We start from the raw sequence: 27,664 nt of genomic DNA, 5'->3' as shown, positions 1-27,664 counted from the left end.
CCCTCGTAATGCATTTTGTAGAACAGAGACGTACGGGACGAGGGATTCCGTAAGGACACATATCAAAGTTGCAGTCCTTATTGCCAGTGCTGTTTGGCGTTTTAACAGTGTTCTTTTTTTTTAATAGTGCCAAATGAGGTATGATTTCCTTTTTTTTATGCAGGAATAAATAATTGAGAATTCAAGTCGAGAAAAAATGCGCCGTTTTTTTCCGGAAGCGGGAATCGAACCCAGAACCTCCGCATAACGCGTGCGGTGCTCTACCATTGAGCTAGTTCCGCGGCGACTCCCTTCTCGACTATACCGCGGGGTTTTGTATTTACGACTGCTCAGAGCCCGGTCAACTAGCGCCGCCCCTCGACCACCGCGGGAAGACGTAGAACGTCTTTTCCCAGCGGCCGCACGTAAGACGTGGTTGGAAGTCGGGGATAGCCAAAGGCATTTCAGACTGCTGAAGCCAGAACCCTCGTAATGCATTTTGTAGAACAGAGACGTACGGGACGAGGGATTCCGTAAGGACACATATCAAAGTTGCAGTCCTTATTGCCAGTGCTGTTTGGCGTTTTAACAGTGTTCTTTTTTTTTAATAGTGCCAAATGAGGTATGATTGCCTTTTTTTTATGCAGGAATAAATAATTGAGAATTCAAGTCGAGAAAAAATGCGCCGTTTTTTGCCGGAAGCGGGAATCGAACCCACAACCTCCGCATAACGCGTACGGTGCTCTACCATTGAGCTAGTTCCGCGGCGACTCCCTTCTCGACTATACCGCGGGGTTTTGTATTTACGACTGCTCAGAGCCCGGTCAACTAGCGCCGCCCCTCGACCACCGCGGGAAGACGTAGAACGTCTTTTCCCAGCGGCCGCAACGTAAGACGTGGTCGGAAGTCGGGGATGGCCAAAGGCATTTCAGACTGCTGAAGCCAGAACCCTCGTAATGCATTTTGTAGAACAGAGACGTACGGGACGAGGGATTCCGTAAGGACACATATCAAAGTTGCAGTCCTTATTGCCAGTGCTGTTTGGCGTTTTAACAGTGTTCTTTTTTTTTTAATAGTGCCAAATGAGGTATGATTGCCTTTTTTTTTATGCAGGAATAAATAATTGAGAATTCAAGTCGAGAAAAAATGCGCCGTTTTTTTCCGGAAGCGGGAATCGAACCCAGAACCTCCGCATAACGCGTGCGGTGCTCTACCATTGAGCTAGTTCCGCGGCGACTCCCTTCTCGACTATACCGCGGGGTTTTGTATTTACGACTGCTCAGAGCCCGGTCAACTAGCGCCGCCCCTCGACCACCGCGGGAAGACGTAGAACGTCTTTTCCCAGCGGCCGCACGTAAGACGTGGTCGGAAGTCGGGGATAGCCAAAGGCATTTCAGACTGCTGAAGCCAGAACCCTCGTAATGCATTTTGTAGAACAGAGACATACGGGACGAGGGATTCCGTAAGGACACATATCAAAGTTAAAGTCCTTATTGCCAGTGCTGTTTGGCGTTTTAACAGTGTTCTTGTTTTAATTGTGCCAAATGAGGTATGATTGCCTTTTTTTTATGCAGGAATAAATAATTGAGAATTCAAGTCGAGAAAAAATGCGCCGTTTTTTTCCGGAAGCGGGAATCGAACCCACAACCTCCGCATAACGCGTACGGTGCTCTACCACGGAGCTAGTTCCGCGGCTACTCCCTTCTCGACTATACCGCGGGGTTTTGTATTTACGACTGCTCAGAGCCCGGTCAACCAGCGCCGCCCCTCGACCACCGCGGGAAGACGTAGAACGTCTTTTCCCAGCGGCCGCACGTAAGACGTGGTCGGAAGTCGGGGATAGCCAAAGGCATTTCAGACTGCTGAAGCCAGAACCCTCGTAATGCATTTTGTAGAACAGAGACGTACGGGAGGAGGGATTCCGTAAGGACACATATCAAAGTTGCAGTCCTTATTGCCAGTGCTGTTTGGCGTTTTAACAGTGTTCTTTTTTTTTTAATAGTGCCAAATGAGGTATGATTGCCTTTTTTTTATGCAGGAATAAATAATTGAGAATTCAAGTCGAGAAAAAATGCGCCGTTTTTTTCCGGAAGCGGGAATCGAACCCACAACCTCCGCATAACGCGTGCGGTGCTCTACCATTGAGCTAGTTCCGCGGCGCCTCCCTTCTCGACTATACCGCGGGGTTTTGTGTTTACGACTGCTCAGAGCCCGGTCAACTAGCGCCGCCCCTCGACCACCGCGGGAAGACGTAGAACGTCTTTTCCCAGCGGCCGCACGTAAGACGTGGTCGGAAGTCGGGGATAGCCAAAGGCATTTCAGACTGCTGAAGCCAGAACCCTCGTAATGCATTTTGTAGAACAGAGACGTACGGGACGAGGGATTCCGTAAGGACACATATCAAAGTTGCAGTCCTTATTGCCAGTGCTGTTTGGCGTTTTAACAGTGTTCTTTTTTTTTAATAGTGCCAAATGAGGTATGATTGCCTTTTTTTTATGCAGGAATAAATAATTGAGAATTCAAGTCGAGACAAAATGCGCCGTTTTTTTCCGGAAGCGGGAATCGAACCCAGAACCTCCGCATAACGCGTGCGGTGCTCTACCATTGAGCTAGTTCCGCGGCGACTCCCTTCTCGACTATACCGCGGGGTTTTGTATTTACGACTGCTCAGAGCCCGGTCAACTAGCGCCGCCCCTCGACCACCGCGGGAAGACGTAGAACGTCTTTTCCCACCGGCCGCACGTAAGACGTGGTCGGAAGTCGGGGATAGCCAAAGGCATTTCAGACTGCTGAAGCCAGAACCCTCGTAATGCATTTTGTAGAACAGAGACGTACGGGACGAGGGATTCCGTAAGGACACATATCAAAGTTGCAGTCCTTATTGCCAGTGCTGTTTGGCGTTTTAACAGTGTTCTTTTTTTTAATAGTGCCAAATGAGGTATGATTGCCTTTTTTTTATGCAGGAATAAATAATTGAGAATTCAAGTCGAGAAAAAATGCGCCGTTTTTTTCCGGAAGCGCGAATCGAACCCACAACCTCCGCATAACGCGTACGGTGCTCTACCATTGAGCTAGTTCCGCGGCGACTCCCTTCTCGACTATACCGCGGGGTTTTGTATTTACGACTGCTCAGAGCCCGGTCAACTAGCGCCGCCCCTCGACCACCGCGGGAAGACCTAGAACGTCTTTTCCCAGCGGCCACACGTAAGACGTGGTCGAAAGTCGGGGATAGCCAAAGGCATTTCAGACTGCTGAAGCCAGAACCCTCGTAATGCATTTTGTAGAACAGAGACGTACGGGACGAGGGATTCCGTAAGGACACATATCAAAGTTGCAGTCTTTATTGCCAGTGCTGTTTGGCGTTTTAACAGTGTTCTTTTTTTATTATTATTATTTTTAATAGTGCCAAATGAGGTATGATCGCCTTTTTTTTATGCAGGAATAAATAATTGAGAATTCAAGTCGAGAAAAAATGCGCCGTTTTTTTCCGGAAGCGGGAATCGAACCCAGAACCTCCGCATAACGCGTGCGGTGCTCTACCATTGAGCTAGTTCCGCGGCGACTCCCTTCTCGACTATACCGCGGGGTTTTGTATTTACGACTGCTCAGAGCCCGGTCAACTAGCGCCGCCCCGCGACCACCGCGGGAAGACGTAGAACGTCTTTTCCCAGCGGCCGCACGTAAGACGTGGTCGGAAGTCGGGGATAGCCAAAGGCATTTCAGACTGCTGAAGCCAGAACCCTCGTAATGCATTTTGTAGAACAGAGACGTACGGGACGAGGGATTCCGTAAGGACACATATCAAAGTTGCAGTCCTTATTGCCAGTGCGGTTTGGCGTTTTAACAGTGTTCTTTTTTTTTTAATAGTGCCAAATGAGGTATGATTGCCTTTTTTTTATGCAGGAATAAATAATTGAGAATTCAAGTCGAGAAAAAATGCGCCGTTTTTTTCCGGAAGAGGGAATCGAACCCACAACCTCCGCATAACCCGTGCTGTGCTCTACCATTGAGCTAGTTCCGCGGCGACTCCCTTCTCTACTATACCGCGGGGTTTTGTATTTACGACTGCTCAGAGCCCGGTCAACTAGCGCCGCCCCTCGACCACCGCGGGAAGACGTAGAACGTCTTTTCCCAGCGGCCGCACGTAAGACGTGGTCGGAAGTCGGGGATAGCCAAAGGCATTTCAGACTGCTGAAGCCAGAGCCCTCATAATGCATTTTGTAGAACAGAGACGTACGGGACGAGGGATTCCGTAAGGACACATATCAAAGTTGCAGTCCTTATTGCCAGTGCTGTTTGGCGTTTTAACAGTGTTCTTTTTTTTTAATAGTGCCAAAGGAGGTATGATTGCCTTTTTTTTTATGCAGGAATAAATAATTGAGAATTCAAGTCGAGAAAAAATGCGCCGTTTTTTGCCGGAAGCGGGAATCGAGCCCACAACCTCCGCATAACGCGTGCGGTGCTCTACCATTGGGATAGTTCCGCGGCGACTCCCTTCTCGACTATACCGCGGGGTTTTGTATTTACGACTGCTCAGAGCCCGGTCAACTAGCGCCGCCCCTCGACCACCGCGGGAAGACGTAGAACGTCTTTTCCCAGCGGCCGCACGTAAGACGTGGTCGGAAGTCGGGGATAGCCAAAGGCATTTCAGACTGCTGAAGCCAGAACCCTCGTAATGCATTTTGTAGAACAGAGACGTACGGGACGAGGGATTCCGTAAGGACACATATCAAAGTTGCAGTCCTTATTGCCAGTGCTGTTTGGCATTTTAGCAGTGTTCTTTTTTTTTTTTTTAAATAGTGCCAAATGAGGTATGATTGCCTTTTTTTTATGCAGGAATAAATAATTGAGAATTCAAGTCGGTGAAAAATGCGGCATTTTTTTTCCGGAAGCGGGAATCGAACCCACAACCTCCGCATAGCGCGTGTGGTGCTCTACCATTGAGCTAGTTCCGCGGCGACTCCCTTCTCGATTATACCGCGGGGTTTTGTATTTACCACTGCTCAGAGCCCGGTCAACTAGCGCCGCCCCTCGACCACCGCGGGAAGACGTAGAACGTCTTTTCCCAGCGGCCGCACGTAAGACGTGGTCGGAAGTCGGGGATAGCCTAAGGCATTTCAGACTGCTGAAGCCAGATCCCTCGTAACGCATTTTGTAGAACAGAGACGTACTGGACGAGGGATTCCGTAAGGACACATATCAAAGTTGCAGTCCTTATTGCCAGTGCTGTTTGGCGTTTTAACAGTGTTCTTTTTTTTTTAATAGTGCCAAATCAGGTATCATTGCCTTTTTTTTATGCAGGAATAAATAATTGAGAATTCAAGTCGAGAAAAAATGCGCCGTTTTTTTCCGGAAGCGGGAATCGAACCCACAACCTCCGCATAACGCGTGCGGTGCTCTACCATTGAGCTAGTTCCGCGGCGACTCCCTTCTCGACTATACCACGGGGTTTTGTACTTACGACTGCTCAGAGCCCGGTCAACTAGCGCCGCCCGGTCAACTAGCAGTCGTAAATACAAAACCCCGCGGTATAGTCGAGAAGGGAGTCGCCGCGGAACTAGCTCAATGGTAGAGCACCGCACGCGTTATGCGGAGGTTGTGGGTTCGATTCCCGCTTCCGGAAAAAAACGGCGCATTTTTCCTCGATTTGAATTCTCAATTATTTATTCCTGCATAAAAAAAAAGGCAATCATACCTCATTTGGCACTATTAAAAAAAAAAGAACACCGTTAAAACGCCAAACAGCACTGGCAATAAGGACTGCAACTTTGATATGTGTCCTTACGGAATCCCTCGTCCCGTACGTCTCGGTTCTACAATATATATATATATATATATATATATATATATACAGTTGAATCATTAAAAGCGCTTCCAGTTTCTACCTGATATTTTTACTTGTTCCCTGTAACCTCGAAAAAAATTAAGGAGAGCAGATGGGATGTCTGGGTCGACAAAAAATTAAAAAAAAATATTTGGCGAGCTCGGCAAGCTAAATTTCTGCCCGGACACAAAATAGATAAGCGAAATTGTGCAGTAATTCCGAAAATTGCCCAACAATGCGTAAGCATTCAAACACCACTTTCACATTTCACATTTTCTTCTTTTCTTTGCTATTTTAAACCAACAATCTACATCTTGAATATCCTAATTATTAAGTTTTCTAACTGCGTGAATTACGCATTATTTGTGCAGATACAAGGCATACACTTCTTACATTGCATAGAGATTATGCTTGGGTACTGAAAAAAGAAAGCTGACGCAATAGTAACGTATGTGAAAATTTTCCTACGCTACGAAAATTATTTCGAATTGAAGCGCAGTATGTTCACAGAGAAAAACTACCGCAACGTCTTTAGAGCGCGCTAATTTGAGCCCGGCCGTTAGCTTCAGGGATAAATGCATATGGGTTTAAATCGGCGATGAAATAACGGAGGAAATGTAGCTAGCGCTAGTTCTCATCGCCAAAATTGAAAAATGGTTAGCAGCTAGGAGAGTGGACCGTACGCACTGTCTCCTGAACACAGCACGGTGCATTTATTTTTCTTTCTATACAACCTCTGCAAACAAGTTTTGAGTAGCGCGTTTAAAGGAATTGTCGTGCCTGCGAAAACGAAACAACCCAAATCTCTATGCGCGGCAAGACATGATCGAGCCAGAATAGAGTATCAAAAGACACGCATAGCAAAATTTCTAGTCTTTTCAAATCCTTTTTCAACCATCCTATCGCGTGTCCTCGTTTTATGAGGTCGGCCAAGATGTTTTTTGCAAAGAAGTGTCTTTAAGGCAATCTTTAATTCGTCGCCGGCCAACATTCATCGCTCTCCCGTGTGTCTACGCCGCGTTTCCCGAGAAAAGGTGACATTTTTGAAATTTAGGACGTGTAAATTCCCACCAAATACCTGCCACTTGAACACTAACTAATCAACTTGCGGCTTTAAACTGTGTAACGCGGTTTACGTGCTGTGTGTGAGACGTTTTCAGACAAAGCTAACCGGTGGTTTATTATCTTTTTGTCGAATATTACCTTTTTTAACAATGTTGTCGAATATGGAGCATCTTTTTAGATTTATATGGAAAATGTATTGCCTTATCTCATTCAAGAATTATTTTAACTTCTTGCTGCTTCAGTCACGGCCAGGCGGCTGGATCGAGCGACAGACTGGCAGTACATACATACATACATACATACATACATACATACATACATACATACGGACAGACAGTTTTCGCGGTTGAGTAGCCCAGGAAGGACAACAGCAGCTTTAAAACCCGTGCGCTGGCTGTGTCTCTCAGTCGGCGCAAGCTCTCGCATACGGGCCCCGCCCCGCTCCGTCCCGAAACCAGTCCCCGAACGCTAGCGCCGCGAGGGAGTCAAGCGGCGGCAAACGTAAACACCACCACTCACGCCCTCGCCCGTTGAAATCCGGGCGACGCGGCAGGCCGCACCTTGCGTGCGCTCTCATCCAGCGGCCGTGGCATTTATAACCCCGGACGGCCTATACGAGCTCAAGGTGATGCCGTTTGGGCTGTGCACAGCACCAGCGACGTTTCAAAGAGTCATGGACAGTGTGGTAGGTGGCTTTAAGTGCACACCTGCCACGTCTACCTCGACGACGTTGTGGTATTCGCCCGGACTTTCGACGAACACCTTGCGAGGTTGGAGTCTGTACTCGAGGCCATTCGTACGTCGGGGTTGACGCTGAAGCCTGAAAAGTGTCGTTTCGCATACGAGGAACTCAAGTTCTTGGGCCATGTCGTCAACGCCGCGGGAGTCCTACCTGACTCGGCAAAAACTTCACCCATTGCGAACTTCCGGAGGCCGAAAGATAAGAAGGGCGTGCGAAGATATTTCGGGCTTTGCGCATACTACCGGCGCTTCGTCGCAAACTTCGCACACAGTGCAGAACCACTCACGCGCTTGACGAGAGGTAGCACCCATTTCAGCTGGGAAAACGACCAAGAAAAAAAATTCCCCCGCATTTCCCCGAGGGGGAGAATGTGAAAGTGCGAATGCACGGTTGTCGGCCCGCTTGCGGCGCTTGCGCTCGGCCCCCGCAGCCCACCGCCTCGCCGCCTTCTCTTCCATCTCTTCCATCGGGTTTGTAGTATCACGTGTACACCACGCAGTTATCAAGCCGCTATAACGCCGCTGAGTCGCCAACGCACGCCGCTGACGACGTAGTTTGAATGCGTTAAAGATATAAGGCGCGTCACTAACACTGATATCAGCGTCGCGTCCGTGGCTTGGTCGGTAGAGCGTCGCGCTGCGGCCGCAAAGTCCTCGGATCGAAACCTGGCGCCGGATGCTGTTTCTTTTTTAAATATAGAGGAGCACTGCGGACGCCGCCGCCGCCGCCGGCGGCGGTGGATGGTTTGGGGTCGCTTATAAAGTGCATTCGCACTTAAAAGCATTCTGCGAGCTGCAAAAACGCCTGCAAATCCCGCCCGTGTTTGCTCATTTTGACGTCCAAGATTGCCTTCAACGTGCGGAGGAGGCCCGCCTGCTCGCTCGAGTTCGTATAACGGACCACCAGCTGGTGGATGCGGGCCCCTACAACCTCCGACGCCGAGACGCCGAGTACCAACCAGGGATCGTGTGTGGGTTTGAACTCCCATCCGACGACGCGAACCCAGTGAGAAGCTTCTGCGACGATATTTGGGACCCTACCAGATTCAACGACGTGTTGGCCAATTAACCTACGAAGTGATCCCCATTGGTGATTCCGGCACATCACGAGGACGCACGCTACCCGAGTCGTCCACGTGGTTTGCCTCAAACCGTACTTCGCAAGATGACGGACTTTTTTTGTTGTTGTGTTTGTTCGGGCTGTCGTGTTATTTTAACATCGGGTCGATGCACGCTTAGAGGGGGTGTGATACCGCGAACCATGTACGGGTTTGTTTATTTATCGCTTGTTTTTTTTAATGCCCGGCAGCGCCCGGCTCTGTTATCTGTGTCCCATGCGAAGTGCGTGTTTCATTCTTTATTTTTATGCCGCACCGGCTATCTCATTCAGATAAGCAGACTATTCCGCCCTAACGTCGTTAGCCCCGAACAATCTTCTGTGATCTATAATGTTCTGGATGTGAATCGACGGTTCCAGAAACACTCGCGGCGAAAGATAAAAGCCTGCGGAGCAGACGCCGCGACATTCGATTCGACGACACTCGCCTGCGGAAGTTACTTTGTTGACCGCTGCTTCGCCGCCTATGTATTCTTTTGAGTTGTTAGGGGAGCACAAGTTCGCTCCAATAAACTTGTTTCTCCTTCAAGACAACTGCGTCCTCCTTTTCTTCGTGACAATATTTTCTTAACATTCAGAAGTCTGAAGATTGTGTTTTCGCGAACTCGGGATTTTTTATCTGATCCGTTGATATATCACAATGTGTTTTGTTTATTTGTGCGGCCTGTATGAATCTATAAACACTACTTTATGGTTTGTCTTAACCAGCACTGATGGTGCGAGCCTACACATTGGAAGCAATTGTATGTTTTAAACCTTCTCTAATGTGTGCGTGACTTTTGCGTGCGATTGTCTTTGCTAACTGTTATTTGCTAACTGCAACAAGAAACTGCAATTTCTTCTTAATTTTGGAGCACATGACATATCATGTAAACACTCATTATCGCTTTTTTCTTTCAAAAATCGCCCCCTTGCAGATTCGAGATGGCGTAAATATTTTCTGGTAACTTTTTTTCGTAGGCACGTTCAGAAAACCAGCCGGTATTTGTTACTAGAGGGAACCCATACGGGTGTACATACACGGTTCTATGAGAACTTTTCTAAACGTTCACCCAATGGACAGAATGAGAATTTTAAAAACAACGTGCACGTACGGATTTCACACAAAGTACTCAGCCCACTGATATATTGAACTGGGTTTGCTTACAAATGCTTCACACAGATATATGTACAAAACTGTTTTCCACGTTAATATAAATATTGAAATATTCATGTAATCTATTATTTATATTTTAATTAATTTCCATTTTTCAGCGCTCATACACCACGCAGAATTTGTTGGGACTTTATATTACGACACACGTTCTTCAAGACCACATGTTATTTATTACAAATCTGTGACTGATGGTGTTCCACCAAACCTGCTGAGCTAACACTTCCCATAGTGAATGAGCCACCCGGGATCGTTCCAATGACTCATTAGTTCAGCCGTTTCCAATAGACAGTTGTCTCGAGTATCAGCCCGTGCGTTTAGAGCAGTGGTATTTCCTATTCGTTTACAATTCCACGGTGAACAAATTATGACAAGTAACCAATAACGCTACACTCGTTATACTCATTAGAGTAGTTAGTGTAGCTTCCTACCTTCCCATCACCGTGTACTACTGTTAGTTTTTGTTAAGATATAACTGGAAGTTATCTACTGCTCCTACTGAGATTGACATTCACATGGGTATGTAGTCGTTAAACACACTAACGACCTACAGTTTTGGGAATTCTATCTTAAGGTTAAGTCGCGATGTAGGACGAATATTTCATCGCCCATTATCTGGGCAGTCGATCGGTATATTTACCCACCCGTGCAGCGAGCGCCCTGTACTATCGCTGATAACCTGTTTGTGCCCAGCATCTCTTCAAGGCAGAATATATAGTTACGTTTCCCATATTTTTCCTGAACCTGGAAACATCGCAGGTGCTTATATAACACTGAAAATGCCCAAATTCCATTAGTTTCGCCTGTTCCGTATGGGCCTAATTACCAAAAATTCCCAAAACATTCAACGCACTCGTTCATTGAGTACCTCCTTATTTCCTTTTTTTTTTCAGCCCAAAGCATCTTTTGTTCCCATATAGAGAGTAAAAGATGGGTACAAGGCCCTGGAATGTTTCTATAGGGCCGTCGAATTTGCTTTAAAGAAAGTGCTAAAATATGAGTACCAAATACAGGACATTACAAACTAGGGACTTTGTATTTTTGTGTGAATATGCTCTTCTAAGGCCTTTCAGCCTGAGAGGGCATAATCAACCACTATTTAAAAAAAATGTTAACCTTCTGCACGCGTGGGCCGTTTCCTGGTTTTTTCATGATTACTGACTGGGCAAGCGCATAGCGGTTTGCTCAGGCACGGACGTTTACTTTCGATGAGCGAGCAAATGCTGAATAAAAGGTTTTTACGGACACTACACCTTATATGTAGGTTGTTTAAGTCATAAGGAGTATGGCTTTGGTCTATATAAATAAGCAACTGAAATATTCTTTGCGTACATTTTATATTCATTCGGCTAAACAAATTTTGTCCTTTTAAATTTCACTTTTTAGTCACTTTTCGGGTTTCAAGTAAACAAAATTCTCTGAGCTGATTGAATCTTCTCGTTTTTAAAGTGTTTAAATGATATCTGCAACCAACCACGCCTGAGGCCCTCATGTTATGTTTCACAGGATGACTGCGAATGGGGAGAAGACATCTTCGAAATGAGCTGCACCTTGAACAATGGTACAGTTCTTCAGTACGGACGCTATTGCGGTAACAACTCCCCGACCAACATTTCTTGCGAAGGCAACAAAATAAGCATACTATTCGCATCTGACGACACAATTGTGCACCCAGGGTTTTCCGCTGACGTTTACATGGGTAAGTTATTTGTTTTGTGCTTCCTTCTATTTGCTGTTATCCTTAGTAGTGCATCCCAGTGTCGGCCCTGGACAAAATACTGGATGCTCATGATGTTGCATGATTTAAAGATAATGAAATACGGTTCTTAATTATGTAACGATGATAAAACGCAAAGACGTGCAGATGAAGGTAGCGGTAGCAGTGCAATATGCTTCAAAAAGGCTAGTCAACAATGCCATGAATGAAATAGAATACACATGCTACTGCAAATTTTCTGTATCATCTGGAAGCAGCTGCTATAATACTCTGGAATTGAGAGCCTACCACTAACAGCGAAACAATGGACAGCATTTGTCAAAATTTTGTGGGCCAAGCCGGAAACGCGTTGGCTGCCAAAACTTCAATGTACAAGGTTACTTCCAAAGCTAGGCTGAAAATTTTATGCAGGAAAGCTAGAGAAAGCACTTTCCTTTCTGACTGACTTACAATATTTTTGTCACATTTAGAGCTGTAGGCAATTCTTTGAATTCTCGTGGTCGAGGAGGCTTGGGATTGGCCCACAAAATTATTACAAAGGGTGTAGTACACAGTCCCCCACTTACATAAACGAAAGTGTATGATAGCTTCATCTTACCGGTACTCACCTACGGGGCAGAAACTTGGAGGCTCACTAAGAGGGTTCAACCTAAATTGAGGACGACTCAGCGAGCAATGGAACGGAAGATGATAGGTGTAACATAGGGGGACAAAAAGGGGGCGGAGTGGCTCAGGGAACAAACGCTTGTTAAGGACATATTAGTAGAAATTAAGAAGAAGAATTGGACCTGGGCAGGGGATGTAATGCGAAGGCAAGATAAGCGTTGCTCATTAAAGGCAACAGAAAGGATCCCTAGAGAAGACAAACGTCGCAGCGGGCGGCAGTATGTTAGATGGGCAGATAAGATCGAAAAGGTTGAGGGGATACATTGCAGAGCCGTGCACGGGCCGCAATTTCTCGGCCCGGCCCAACCCGGCCCGGTAGAGACACGGCCCATGCCTGGCCGGGGCCCGAGAAATTTACAAATATTGAGCCTGAGCCCGGCCCGAGCCCAAACAATTTTTAAAATATGAGCCCGAGCCCGTCCCGAGCCCGCCAGAGTGTGGTAAATATTATCCCTACCCGGGCAAAATATTTATTTTATTTATTTATTTTATTTATTTATTTATTTATTTTATTTAAATATACTGCCAATCCCATCAGGGATTTTCGCAGGAAGGGCTTGAGACATAAAGTTACAGTGTAGGTATACAATAAGACACACATATGAACAATTGTAATCTAGTAACAGAATCGGATTAACAGAACAAAATCAGAACAGGATTCAAACATGTGGGTTACTAATAACGTGCAAGTACAAAGCAAATTCACATACTGGAAAATTGTATGAACTATTGATAAATGTAACACAAAACAATGATAAGCAAAAGTACAGCATGGGTGAAGAATTTAGTAAGATAAGTGTAATATAAGTACAAAGAACATGATCCGAAAACAGAGTATTTGAGCTCAGGAATAATTTTTTAAGTGCAACGTACAATACTGAAGGGTATTTCATCTTAAGCGTAACTTAAGAGTACATAATCAGTGGGGTAAAATGTACACACAAATACACAAACGAATATCACCTAACTGTTTCCCCTTGAATTATGTTAAGTTCGTTTTCAACCGGTGTTAAAAATTTATCTAATTGGGTACTGCTCGAGATATTCGGATCTAGTTGATTCCATTCAGTAATTGCTAACGGAAAAAAAGAGTACCTAAAGCAATTTGTGTTAAATGAATATTCGTTTAGTCTCATTGAATGTTTTAGGCGTGTCGTTCTACTTTGATCAAACGTGATGTAGGCAGATAAATCAATGTTGAAATGACCGTGAATTAGCTGATGCATAAATTTTGCACGTGCCAATCGTGTTCGATTCCTTATGGTAAGTAAACCAGCATTTTTTAGTAGTTCGGTTGGTGAATCTGCAAGTCTGTACCGATTGTATATGAACCTAACTGCTTTTCTTTGTATTCCTTCGAGTTTAGTTATTTGTTGTTTAGTGAAGGGTGACCAAATGATATTACCATATTCTAGTAATGATCGCACAAGCGAAGTGTATGCCAGGTGCTTCAGTGGAGGCGGCGCCTGGTGGAGCCGATATCTAAGTGTGAACAAGCGCCGCAAGGCTGCTGAAGTTACATAATTGATGTGTGAATCCCATCTTAGTTCTTCAGTTATAATTACTCCAAGATATTTATGTTGATTTACTCTAGCTATGGGAACGTTGTCAATAGTGTAATGAAAATTTGACCTAGTTTTTTTTCGGCTTACCGACAAGATGGTACACTTGTTTATATTCAGGGACATTTGCCATTCACGACACCAGCGGGAAACGTCTTTTAAAGCTGTATTTAAAGCTGCGTGGTCCTCGGGGGAGTTTATTTCACGATACAGTACGCAATCATCTGCAAACAGTTTGACTTTCACAATAAGGTTCGTAGGCAGATCATTAATATAAAGAAGAAACAAAACAGGAGCCAAGACGCAGCCTTGTGGGACTCCAGATGTGACGGGGGTAACACCTGAAGTCTGATTGTTGAATTCCACGTATTGAGAACGGTTAGTCAAATAATTATCGATCCATTTAATAACGGTTGAATTTCCTAGTGCTACTTCGAGTTTTTTTAGTAGCTTCTTGTGTGATACTTTTTCGAAGGCTTTCGCAAAGTCTAAGAAAATCAGGTCTGTTTGCTTTTGATTGTCAATACTATAGGCTACCTCGTGTGTTAATTCTAGTAATTGAGTTATGGTTGATAGACCTCGACGAAAGCCATGCTGATAGGGAGATAGTATACGCTCTTCTTCTAGGTAAACGGTTATGTGTTTAAGGATGATATGCTCTAGGATTTTACAAATTGTACAAGTTAAAGAGATTGGTCTAAAATTAGCAATATCATTTTTGCGCCCTCCCTTATGCACAGGAATTACTTTTGCCTTTTTCCAATCCTCGGGGAGCGAACACGTTGACAATGATTTGTTATATATGAGGCATAGATACTTAGCCAGTAATTCCGCATATCTGACAAGAAAAATGTTGGGAATGTTATCGGGGCCTGCTCCTTTTTTCGTGTCCAAGTTTAGCAATAGGTTAAGCACTCCCGTCTCAGTTACGATGATAGATTCTAGGGTAGCTTTTACGCACTTAGTGTCAATGGCCGGAATGTTTCCGTCATCAACAGTGAATACCGATTGAAAGTAGCTGTTTAGAGTGCTTGCATTGATCGGGTTTTCTTCTTCCAGGGGTGGGTTGATCCTATTATTTTTTGCTGGTTTGAGGTAGTTCCAAAATTTGCTAGGGGAACTTTTTAGAAAGTTAGGCAGTGTTTTATTAAAATAATTGTTCTTAGCTGTTTTTACTTTCCTTTTTAAATCCTTCAGTGCAGAGTTAAGTTCATTTACTGCTCCTGGTTTCTGCTTAAGTCTCTTTCTTGTTCGCTTTACTTTGCGTTTTGCGTGGATTACCTCGCGCGTTATCCACGGGTTGTGTTTCCTAATTTTTTTCACTCTAGTAGGTACATAATCATTAATGCACTCATAAATAATTGTTTTTAATTCATGCCATAATATTTCGATGGTCGTGGAACTATCGTTTGACAGCACTTCGAAGGAAGAAAACTTGAGAATTAGGTGGTTAACTACGCTGGTATCGTCAGCAGAATTAAAATCTGGGTATGTAGTTTTCACGTTTGACGGTTCTTTTTTTTCTTGGAAGGGTACAGTGCACAATGCAAGCTTGTGATCTGATATGCCATCCATTAGTTCTACTTTAGTTTTATCGGCTGGGAAGTGGTTACTTATGAATATAAGATCAAGAATATTTGAAGTGGGTCCCTGAACACGTGTCGGTTGATCTATAACTTGGTGAAGATTAAACCGCAGCCTTGTGTCGATGATAACCTCTGAGCATGCGGAATGAAAATTCATAGACTGCCAGTCGATATCGGGAAGGTTAAAATCACCCAGCAAAATGAATCTCGTGTTCTGTATGTTTCGTTCAATATAGTTGTAAAGGGATTGCAGGGTATCTTCGCCAGAGCTAGGACTGCGATAGCAGCATCCTACAATTATGGTATGAGGGCCAAATATTAGCTTCGAAAATACTGCTTCAACACCCTCGACATCTGGCAGCGCCGTGAACAGTATTCCACGTTTTATCAGTAAGGCTACACCACCGCCTCGTGTCGGTCTGTCCTTTCGTATTATGTTGTAGTTTGGGGGTGTTAGTTCACTATCTACAATGTCATTATTTAACCAAGTTTCTGTCAGTGCAGCGAAGTCTGGCTCGATGTCGAGGAGTAGGCATTCAAGAGATTCCAATTTATTCACAACGCTTCGACAATTCACATTTATAAATCTTATTTCTGGCGATTACGAGAACGTGTTGCCGGTTTTGCGCTTTGATGGTTTTTTTTATCTTGTAAGGAATTTGTTGTTTGGTTTACTAAAACTTTATCGTCTATGGAATCGTCCCAACGGTAAAGAGTGCGATCTATACTTATTTTGTCGTAAACTAGGTGCACCTTCTGTCCGGATTCCTTGTTTGGTTTGGCCGAGTCCCATAGTTTTTTTCTGATAAGGCGTACGCGCTTCGGAAAGTCTTCGCTAATTGATATTTCAGAACCCTTTAGTTTGTGGCAGTTTTTCAATATCTTTGTTTTGTCGCGATCATCGAGAAGTTTGAGGATTATCGGCCTGGTTTTATTCGGGTTAGGTTTTCCGAGTCGGTGTATCCTTTCGATTGAAACGGGTTCGATTTCTAGAATAGTTTTAGCAATTTGGTCATTTATTACTTGTTCTAAAGATTCCTCATTTTCTTGCTCATCTTCAGGAATGCCGTACACAATCAAATTTGATCTTCGCGACCGGTTTTCTAAGTCATCCAGCTTCAGTTCTAAGTCTGACACGGTTTTTTGTAAGGCGGAAACTATAGTGGTTCAATCCATTATTTTTTTATCCATGGCAGCCAAGCTTTCTAGTTTTGCCTTGATAGCAGTTAGTCGTTCTTCTTTGATTTCTTTAAGGTCGGTAGCAATTTGCGTCAGTTGTAGGGAAATTTGAGCTAAGTCGGGACCGGGATTTGTCTCGATATCACCTCCCAGCAACAACAGTTCCTTCAAATACAACGCCAAGTTACACAGTGGTTCACAAAGCAAAAGTGGGCACGGCAGCACAATCAAGCAGGGGTAGTCAGACCTAGTGCATTCGCCGTAGCGTTTTCTCACCTGTAGAACATACAGGAACGGATTAGCGTTCTGCATCCTTGCGGTGCCGCCGTGCCCATTGATCGCCGTGGCCTCGGGAACCGTATTTATGTCCGAAGCTGTCGATGTTGAGTGGGGTACCGCGGGGGCGCTGAAGGCTGCGTCGGCGCAGTACATCGCAGGACCGAGGGGATCCAGCTTGTAGGGCCGACCATCCAGACCAACCGGTGCATTTGGCACGTGGCGGGCTTTATCGTGGTCTGGATCTGCTGTCCACGCTGTCGTCGAGTTGCCCGCTCCTTCACGCCCCGCCGGTATCAGCAGCAGGAAAGTGCCGATCTGTAGAATATACAGAATATTAGAATATTAACATGAACTTGAAGAAGCTTGCTGTTAGCCTAAAAGGAGTAAGCAAAGAGCGAATACGGCTACATTATATTTATATTTCATTTAAACTTGGATGAGCTTTGTACAACTTATTCTCACATAGAAGCTCTATTTCACGTAGTTGTGTAACCTAAGTTGCCGCTTCATTTGTCAGTCTTCGAAATCTAGGCGCACCCGAGGATACCTTAAGTAATTCCGAGTAAGTGGGGTTTTTTTATTATTGCAATTCTTCAACAGATATTGTACCTTTCGATCTTCCATTCCTTGCTGAAATTTGATCTGACGATGCGTCCGGTTTCACCATTTAATTTTTGTCTTTCTTTCTAGTAACGTTGGCGGCATGATTTTATCTGCGCTTCTGTTCTATCTTGCCTTTAGCCATGGCTCTAAAAAATTTTTGCGCGAAAAAATCATGAGCTCTCCTTAGAAAATTGGTTCTTCAAACTCTGCACACACTGCAAAATCTAGGTTACGTTTGTTCTGTTTGTTTTAGTTTGAAAAAGAGAGAAAATACAATGATGTAGCCTGTGGCTGGAGTGCCCTCGTTTTCTGGCCCGCTCTCTTCAACTAAGCTGATGGGACCCAGACGTTTCCTTTATTGATGTGAAGGCTTTCTTACTCAATCGTCTTTTTATCACATTTTCTAACGGCAGGGTAGGGAATTAGCACACACTTACCTGATATTTCAACAAGAAAACGTTCTTTGCTAAAAATTTAGAATTTGCACAACAGGATAGCCGGGCCTCAGGAACTCCCGGGACGGATCGGAGCGGCACGGTCCAACAAAAATGTTAGTTCAAGCCCGAGCCTGGCCCGGGCCCGAGAAAATGCGCGCTACTCGGCCTTAGCCCGGCACGTGGGCAGGGCTGGGCTCGGGCTTTAGGGCAGGCCCGGGCCCGTGCACTCAACTAATACAGAGGCCGCACTTAGGACACGACCAGGATAATTCGAGAATATCGGGAGAGGCCTTTGCCCGGCAGTGGGCGTAGATAGGCGGGTTATAATGATGACAAAAAGACGTTTTCGACAACGGTGAAAAAAGAATACTGCGTTTAATAACATTTCGGCCGAGGGACGGGCCTTCGTCAGATTACGAATCTGACGAATGCCGGTCCGTGGGACGAAACGTTATTAAACCCATTTCTATTTGTTCACCGTGGTCGAAAACATCTTTTTGTATTATTCAACCAGAGTCCAAAAAACCTCGTTTGTATGTATATATATATATATATACAAATATATATATATATAAAGTAAGGAAATGAGGGGCTCGTTGAGGAAATGCAGAAAGATAGGTCAGCAGTATACAACGCCAAAGGAGGCATAGGGGTGTGGTTAGGCTCTTTTTCTTTTTTACTATGGTTAATGAACTAAACATTTTTTTAAATATACAGAAGAAAGAAAGAAAAACACGCGCCCAGAGTGGGGACCGAACCCACGCCTTTCGATTACATGTCGAATGCCTTACCAATTCGGCTATCTGGGCTTTTTTTTCTTTATTGCCTGTTAACTATACAGAACAAAACACTCACACAAACACACAAGACACCTCACCAAATCGTTTGTTATCTACTGTGTCTAGAATTTCTTTAAACATGCCAGAATATCAAGCACGCTTGCCCACTCTGGCGGTTCATGCTGGCCTTGATACACATCGCGTATGTAGCACACACTTTCAATGAAACTTTCCCTTTCCGGGCGGGCATGGGTAACTGCATTGTCTACAGATTTTCTAGTTTTCCACAATGCGTGCAGGCTCAACAACATTATCATGTCGTACGGTATTCCTCCATCATTTACAACGGGCAAGTAGCGAATACCGTGTGGGCTGATGGGCAGTTCTTTTTTGAGGGTTCTTTTCAGCACATCCCAGTGAAACACAGCGTTCCAACAATTAATAAACACATGTTCTACAGTTTCTGGCGTTTTTCAAAGACGACAATCAGTGTCCCACGGTACAAACAGACCTTTTTCATGCAGCCACGTTTTTACTGCTAGTGTGTTCGTGTGTAGCTTAAAAAAGAACGACTTAACTGATGGTTTTACTGGCATTTTTTTCACCCTCCTCAGCACGTCTTGACCCGCTGTGCCAATATAATTTGCCCGATAAAGCGGAACAGGCATCATTGTTTCCACTAAATCGCCGTACAACCTTTTCCTCATAACTGTACTTAGGTACTCTCTTGAGAACCGAACACTTAAAAACCGAAAGGACAAGACAACTTCTCGCAAATACCCACTTACAGACCTTCCCATGCACTGCGTAGATGACACAATAAATTCCGGTAGGTGCCTTTGAAGTCGCACATTAATTACAGTACTCAAGAAAGGATCACTCTGGTCTCGTAAGAAAATAAAGCGTGAAACAAGTTGCCGAACGAAGAGGTGGGCAAGGCCTAGCCCTCCACACCGCACAGATCGGAACAAGTTGGTTCGGCTGGTTCGCTCACAGCTCGATCCCCAGATGTACATTGCGAACACTCTGTGTATCTTTTGGACACTGACGCGAGACATAAAGAGCACTTGCAATACATACCAGACTTTGGCTACTAAAAACACATTGCACACAATTGCACGCGAAACATAGAAAAATCTCGACCCTGCCATGCCTGCACCTTCTCCTTCATTGTTTTCGTTTCCCCAGCCCAATACTCTGCGCTTTCTTGATAACAACCCAGCGGAACACCCAGGTATGTGCCCGGCAGCGATGTCCATTGCATGTTTGCATAATACTCGGGAGGGTTCTGCCAGCATCCATGCCAGAACCCAGCGCTCTTCCCCAAGTTTATTTCACTCCCAGTCTGGATGCAGTAATGACTGGCGGTTTTTTCAACCTGCAATACACTTTCGCTGTCTGTACAAAACACCGCTATGTCGTCGGCATATGCCAGAATTTTGACCTCTGTGGTGTGTACATTAAAGCCCCTTATACTGTCATCATTTATGACACTCAAACAGAAAGGTTCCAGATACATTGCAAACAATAACGGGCTTAATGGACAACCTTGCCTTACAGACGATCTAACAGGTATGCTTCCAGTTAGAGACCTGTTTATAACAATGCGCGTTGTGCATTCGCTATACACCATTTTAACCGTCTCCAAAATAACGTTTCCAACATTCACATGCTCCAAGACATCCAATAATATTTCGTGCATAACCCGGTCGAATGCTTTCGCTAAATCGATCTGCATCATAGCTACGCGACTCCCAAAAGCGTCACAACATTCTAGCACACTCCGCGCAACATGCACATTTGTCGCAATTGTGCGTCCCTTGATACCGCATGTCTGATGAGGCCCGACTACTTGTGTTATCACGGTTTGCATTCTTTTTGCGAGTACCTTCATGAAATTTTATAATCAACATTCGTGAGGCTTATAGGGCGGTAAGACCCCACCGATGTCAATTTTTCCGGATCGTCCGTTTTCGGGATTAATACCATATTAGCTGTAGTGAATGAACGAGGCACGCGCTTTACTGAATACGACTCGCCAATAACGGCATGCAATATTGGAGCAATGACGCGCTTAAAGGCCTTGTAAAATCCCGCCCCCAAACCGTCCGGTCCAGGCGATTTTCCAGCTGAGAGTGCGTCAATGGCGTCGTTTATCTCTTCCAAACTGATGGCCTGCTCCAAGCACTGTTTAACCTCGTCGTCTAACTTGGGCATGCGCATTAGAAAATAATTCATGAACCCTGCTTCGGTTCGCCTTTTCTTTCCTAACAGTTCACTATAGTGCTCAACAAATGCTGCTTCAATTTTTTCTTTGTCCTCTGTTATTTGGTTCTTATACTGTATGCGTTTAATCTAATTTTTTGTTGCATATCCTTTTTCATCACTTAGCGCCCTTTTGTTAGGTGTTTCTCCCGCCCACAATTTTTCCCTTCGAGCACGAATCATTGCCGCGCGGTATCTTTCCGAGTCAATGGCCTCCAGTTCGTTTTTCACGCCTTTTATTTCGTTCAGGAAAGTACCAGGTTGAGAGCTTTCTATCTCTGTGAAGTAGATAAGTTGCGCTTTTAGTTCATTTTCTTTTTTCCTTTCGTTGTAGCGCAGCGTGCTCGCTCTTTCTATCGCCATAAGCTTTAGCTGTTTTTCAATTCTTCCCACTTCTCGTTGAAAGAGGTCGGTTGAGGTGAGAATAACTTCTCGACTTCTCTTTCCACACGCTCTACGAATTTTTCATCCTGAAGTAGCTTTGTATTGAACTTCCACAGTTTCCAGTTGAATTTTGACGTTTTTTGCTTGTCCCCAACCGTGAACACCACTAAGCTATGGTCACTAAATGACACGTGTTTTACATCATATCCGCTGAGCAGAGGGACTACTTCTGATGAAACATACGCGCGATCAAGTCGGGCATGGCACTCGCGTTGAAAATGCGTGTACCGGGGGGTGCTTCCGCTTCTACATGCCAGTCCTACATCTTCTAAACAATGGGTACTCGTCAGTGCACATAATAACTTTGCACTCTTATCGCACACAGCGGCGTTCTTAGAGCGATCTTCCATATAGCAGACGCAGTTAAAATCGCCTAGCAATAGTACGCGTCTGTCACATTGCAAAAAAGATTCTATCGACTGAAAAAAACACTCCGCTCGCTTTCCAGGTTAGGAGCATAAACACAAATAACCCTCCAAAGGAATCCATTGTACGAAAAATCAACGACGACATACCGGCCCACATCACTTACTATTACCTTCTCTACGACAATACCAATGCTGTTCCTAAGAAAAACAGCGCAGCCCGCAGACGTACCCGTAGCATGACTCACACACACGTAGTATCGGCCTGTAAACGGCTGGACCATCCTATCAGTGCCGTCTTGGCTCTCGACCTTTGTCTCCTGGACTACGACAACGTCTAACCCGTTCTCGAGAAACATTCGGCTGAGCTGATACTGCTTGCGCCTGGCCGATAATCCACGAACATTTAGCGTAGCCACACACAGAGCTGCATCGTTACATTTATCGGCCATTCCGAAAAGTTTGGGGCAACAAGACACTTTCGAACTGGTTATTGTGCTGCCCTGCTCCATATATCTGCAACATGGGTGAGCTCACCGTACCGTTGGAGGTCGTGTTCAGACGCTTCACCTACAACACCTACGCCGTCTAGGAGGTTCAAGGTTCGGTCCAGCGTCTCAACACACAACACACGTCAATGCTGCCTCTACGAAGGGGGCGTTGCCGCCGCCTTTCGGTCCGTTGTCACGTTGGGTTTGGGCTTGAAGGACGATCGTCTGACGGGCGGCGCCCTTGCCGTTGCCGTAGCCACGACGGCTAAAGGCTTGTCGTCGTGACTGTGGTTCTCCTTGCGCTGTTTCTTAGCCGCTGCTCCTGACGCGTCCTTTTCATCGTGGTCTGTCTCGCCGGGCTCGTTCCTTTTCGCCGTACCCTCTTCTTCTTGCATCCGGTTGTCTTCAGTTTCTTCAGCTTCCGCGGCGCCCTCAACAGGTGCCTCTTGCACGGGCGGTACCTTCGTTGCAGTCGGCGTTACGGGGTTGTCCTGGGAAAGCGGTGGTTTGGGGGCTGGTGTTCCTGCCCCACCTCCCGCAGCGGCTTCCGCCTCCGCCTCGTCCATGACGAGCTCCGAGTCACCCTCTTTCGTCAACGGCCCTGCCACCTTCGCGTACATCTTCACGCAGCTGGTCTCGTCGTGGCCGAAACGACGACAAATGCTGCAGCGAGGTACACGGCACTCACGCCTCACGTGTCCAGAGCAGTGACACCGCAGGCACAAGGGTGCCCGTCCGGGAACCACAAGCAGAGCGTTGTCGCCGGCGACTCGAAGCTGATGTGGAAGGTCGTCAATCTGGACCCCTGGTTTGAGCTGGACCGTCACCCAGCGAGTCGTCGATCCTTTGTCGACGACGCCGTGAACCCGCCAGCGCTCCCTCGTCACGCTGACGACCTTGCCGTAGGCGGCAAGGGCAGTGCGGACGTCGTCGTCCGGCACGTTATACAACAACCAGTGAAGTTTCAGCCGAATGTCCTGGTTGCTGGGGTCGATAACAACGCAGCGGTGCCCTTTCACACTCACGTCAGTGGCCTGGATCATCTTCTTTGTTGCGTCTGCGCTGTTAACGTTATCGCCCAAACGTGATTCATCTGATACGCCCCCAGCGCGAGCACGTCTGAGAGCAGATTCAGATGAGCCAATGTGTCCCGGAAATCTTCCACTCGATATGGTCGAGCCCTGAGGTCAGCGTGCAAAAAAACAGTGTTATTCACCGAACGTCCTGATGGTAGACTTGGCAGCGAGACTTGGTATTCCTGGTCGTCCATGGCAGCATTCCTGTTTCCACAGCCCTGACGGGCTGCTGAATCCGCTCTCAGGGAGCACATGATCGCACGTCCGCTCACTGCGGTGGCCGGAAGTGGAATGATTCGGCTATCTGGGCGACCGTGTTCTCCTTCACTTTCTGGGCTATTTATATTTACTCGAAGTGTATCTGACACTTGAGGGTGGTAGCCAGCGCCACTCTGACTACACGGGGAGAAGGGGACCTTCTTTTCAACCCCCGGGGCGTGACTCCAACCTCTACAGCCTGTCATGAGCGGGTAACTGGCGGGAAGCCCTCTTATGCTACCTAGGCATCAAGGCTGCCAGAACCGAGACCCTAGCTACGCTTTCGCAGAATAATATAGTAAGGAAATGAGGGGCTCGTTGAGGAAATGCAGAAACATAGGTACGCAGTCTACAACGCCAAAGGACGCTTAGGGGTATGGTTAGGCTCTATTTTTTACTACGGTTAATGAAGTTAAGATTTTTTTTAATATAAGGAAGAAAGAAAGAAAGAAAAACACGCACCCAGAGTGGGGACCGAACCCACGCCTTTCGATTAGATCTCGAATGCCTTACCCTCAAGCGTCAGATACACTTCTAGTAAATATAAATAGCCCAGAAAGTGAAGGAGAACACAGTCGCCCAGATAGCCGAATTGGTAAGGCATTCGAGATCTAATCGAAAGGCGTGGGTTCGGTCCCCACTCTGGGCGCGTGTTTTTCTTTCTTTCTTTCTTCCTTATATTAAAAAAAATCTTAACTTCATTAACCATAGTAAAAAATAGAGCCTAACCATGCCCCTATGCGTCCTTTGGCGTTGTAGACTGCCGACCTATGTTTCTGAATTTCCTCAACGAGCCCCTCATTTCTCACTATATATATATATATATATATATATATATATATATATAAGGTTAGTAGAGACAGAGACAAACGAGAAAGACTTAGAAAATAAAAATAAGTTTACTGACGTTTCAGGGAGAGGACTCCCTTTCTTGACTCTGAAGAAAGGGAGTCCTCTCCCTGAAACGTCAGTAAACTTATTTTTATTTTCTAAGTCTTTCTCGTTTGTCTCTGTCTCTACTAACCTTATTTTTTTCGCGCTCTGTGTGAGTTTTTATCTTTTCAGTCTATATATATATATATATATATATATATATATATATAGAGAGAGAGAGAGAGAGAAAGGTAAGTGTTGGCAGTCAAGAAATCCTCGGAAAGCAATGTGTGGTAGGTAACTGAAACAGATAAACAATTTGAAAAGAAACTTGAGAAAAAATGCCCGCTGGGTTGGATCCGAACCAATGACCTCCAGAATACCGGTCTGGTGAGATGACCACAACGCTACTGGCGGGGCTATTTTCTCCTCCACTTTCTTGGGTATTTATGTTCAGGTATATTTGTTTCCTGGGCTTGGCGGTGGTAACCAGCGCCACTCGGACTACTCGGGGTGAAGGGGACCTTCCATATAATCCCCGGGCCGTGAGTCGAGAGTCTACGACATGTCGAGAGTGGTCGACCAGCGTTGAACCCTCTTAAGGTCCCTATGGCACCAAGACTGCCAGAACAGAGGCCCTCGTTATGCATGTAGCGAATCAGAATAGGGAATGACGGGCTTGTTCAACTAAGACAGAAATAAGGGTTGGTTGGCAGTCAAGAAAACCACGGAAAGCAAAGGGGAGGATGTAGTTGGTAACTGAAAACGATGAATAATCTGGAAGGAAAGAAAGAAAGTGGACAAAAAAAATGACACCATCTTCCCGAGCGGAACCCTGAGGTGATGCGAAGCATCGGTAACTGATTGGCTGATGCTGACTGCACTTGTGTCAGCCAATCCGCTGACAGGACTGTTGGTACTCATCAGACGACGGAGCGAGACTCATCCACCGAAGCAACTGAGGGAGTGCCGCGTGCACGCGGTTATATAGCGCTATATAACGCGGTTTTATAGCGCTGGTCATCGCGCCAAACCGTATTTCTGGAGGCCGTGGGTTCCGACCCACGGCCCCCACGCGCTGGGCATTTTTTCCCACCCACCGGGCATTTTTTCTCCACTTTTTTCTCTTTCCAAATTATTTATCTGTTTCCGTTACCTACCACATCCTAGCGTTTGCTTTCCGAGGTTTTCTTGATTGCCAAACATTATGTCTGTCTAATTTCAACGAGACCCCCATTTCCTATTCTGATTCGCTATATATATATATATATATATATATATATATATATATATATATATATATATATATATATATATATATATATATATATATATATATATATATATATATATATATATATATATATATATATATATATATATATATATATATATATAAATGGCATCATGGTGATTAAGCCGAACGCGTGGTGAACACACAGTAAGACACCTAGGCAACAGTAACAGCGAACGGTTTATTTCGGCGTTTCGACTTTGAGACAAGTCTTCTACGGGAATGATGGCTTCGGTCACTTCGGAAGAGAGCACACATGTCGAAAGTGGAAAGCGAGTCTAATAATGGCCAATGATACCAAACACAAACATACGTGAATAACACGAACACGAAGCTGGAATCTCCATTTTTAGAAGAATGAACAAAAAATGATCCACGAACAGAGAGACGCCCAGATAGTTGGAAGGAAAAACATAACAAAGAGGGAAGTAGAAAGAGCACTGAACAGGAGTTCGAGTTGTGGTGGGAATGCAAAAAGCTCAACAGCGTCCGAAAGTGGTGTTGTAGAATAAACGAGGGAAGGGAATATAAATTACGCCGCTGGCCGTCCCTATGCAAATGCGCAGACGCTCAATGGGATAGCATTTCCGTTGATTGAAAGCGAGTGTCCGGCCGTATGTTGGGAGAGTGCGAACAAGCCATGTTTTAGCCCGTTTATGTGCCCGTTCCGGGAATTGAAGCAATTACAAGACGTTTTGTGGTCGTGCAGAAGGCAAGAGGAAATGGTCCGCGACAATTCTTCTGTTTCCCCGCCGGACGGACGCCTTCCCAGAACGGGGCGCTAGGCTGAGTTTTCAGGTCTTTGTTAAGAGCTGCCACTCAGCAGCTCAGCGACAACCTGTGGGTCACCGTTGTCTTTCCTTCGCGGAGTGCGGGGAGGGGGGGGGGGGGGGGGGGCTGAGACATCCAAAACAGAGCGCAAGCTGCTCAAAGAGATGGAAATGAAAACGGAGAAAATAAACCCTCATGGTTCAGTAGCCGGCTTAGAAGACGAATGTAGGTGCAAGGGAGGAAAAAAATAGATGTGCAAGGCATTAAAAATATAACCAGTCTGCGGGAGCGAATAGTGATAACAGCGGCAAAGATATCTACTCTCGCATACCCCAGCATTGCATTGCTTATTTCCGGCCTATGTGTAGTATCTAAATGTTCAAATATCCCAATCAATTTTTAACACATGTTTTGGGGAGCAGGTAAACATTAGTTATTGTTGAAACAGCACCGGCACTAAGAAACAACATTTCAATTGTAAGATTGTGACGGAGAACTAGAAAAGGTTTACCTAAATATGACACAATATTATAAAATACAGTGTAATAATAAAAAAACGAGAAAACGTATAGGAGTGAACACGAAGAGCGGGAATAAAGAGAAAAAAGAAAAACGAAAACAAAAACGGAACGACAATAGCAAAGCATAAAGGAAAGAAAAAGGGTGGGAAAAAGTGGGGAAAATGTAATCAACAAACGCTCACGTGCATGTGATTTCGAGAACCCGGTTCCGGTACCATACACAGTGCCGCTGATACAGTTAAGTAGATGACAATGTTTTAATGGCTGCAAGGGTGCCTGGGTCCTCATTTATACCTTTTTTATTGTGTTGAATCGGTATATGCGTATTATTCACGTTGTTCTAGTTCCCGCTTTGACTTGAACCCCGTTTCTAAGAGCGTGACGCTTAGATTGTCGAAAGAGGGATCTTGGAGGATGAGGTGTCTCGAGAGGGGCAGGGTCGGGCCCGTTTTGGCGTGCGCTTTGTGAGTATTGAACCGAAGCCTCAAAGAGGTCCCTGTTTGCTCTATATAATTCATTCAACACACATTGCATTCAAGCAAATAAATCACATTGGAAGTGTCACACGTTATGTTCCCGCGGATATTTCAAGAGTACTCTGAGTTAGAGCTTTGAGCAG

General features: G+C 45.4%; 1 protein-coding gene across 1 annotated transcript in view; it reads left to right on the top strand.

Annotated features, from left to right (window-relative positions):
* LOC144138817 (uncharacterized) overlaps positions 1-27,664 on the top strand; it is a 238,162-nt gene that overhangs the window by 114,626 nt on the left and 95,872 nt on the right. The window contains exon 8 of the mRNA XM_077671294.1: positions 11,386-11,578. Coding sequence (XP_077527420.1) covers positions 11,386-11,578 — 193 coding nt within the window. The remainder of the gene's footprint in view (positions 1-11,385; positions 11,579-27,664) is intronic.

Source organism: Haemaphysalis longicornis, unplaced genomic scaffold, assembly GCF_048455015.1.
Source record: "Haemaphysalis longicornis isolate Haplotype H1 unplaced genomic scaffold, Haemaphysalis longicornis Haplotype H1 scaffold_5, whole genome shotgun sequence".
Lineage (NCBI taxonomy): Eukaryota > Metazoa > Arthropoda > Arachnida > Ixodida > Ixodidae > Haemaphysalis > Haemaphysalis longicornis.
This window is presented reverse-complemented; position numbering and strand designations above follow the sequence as displayed.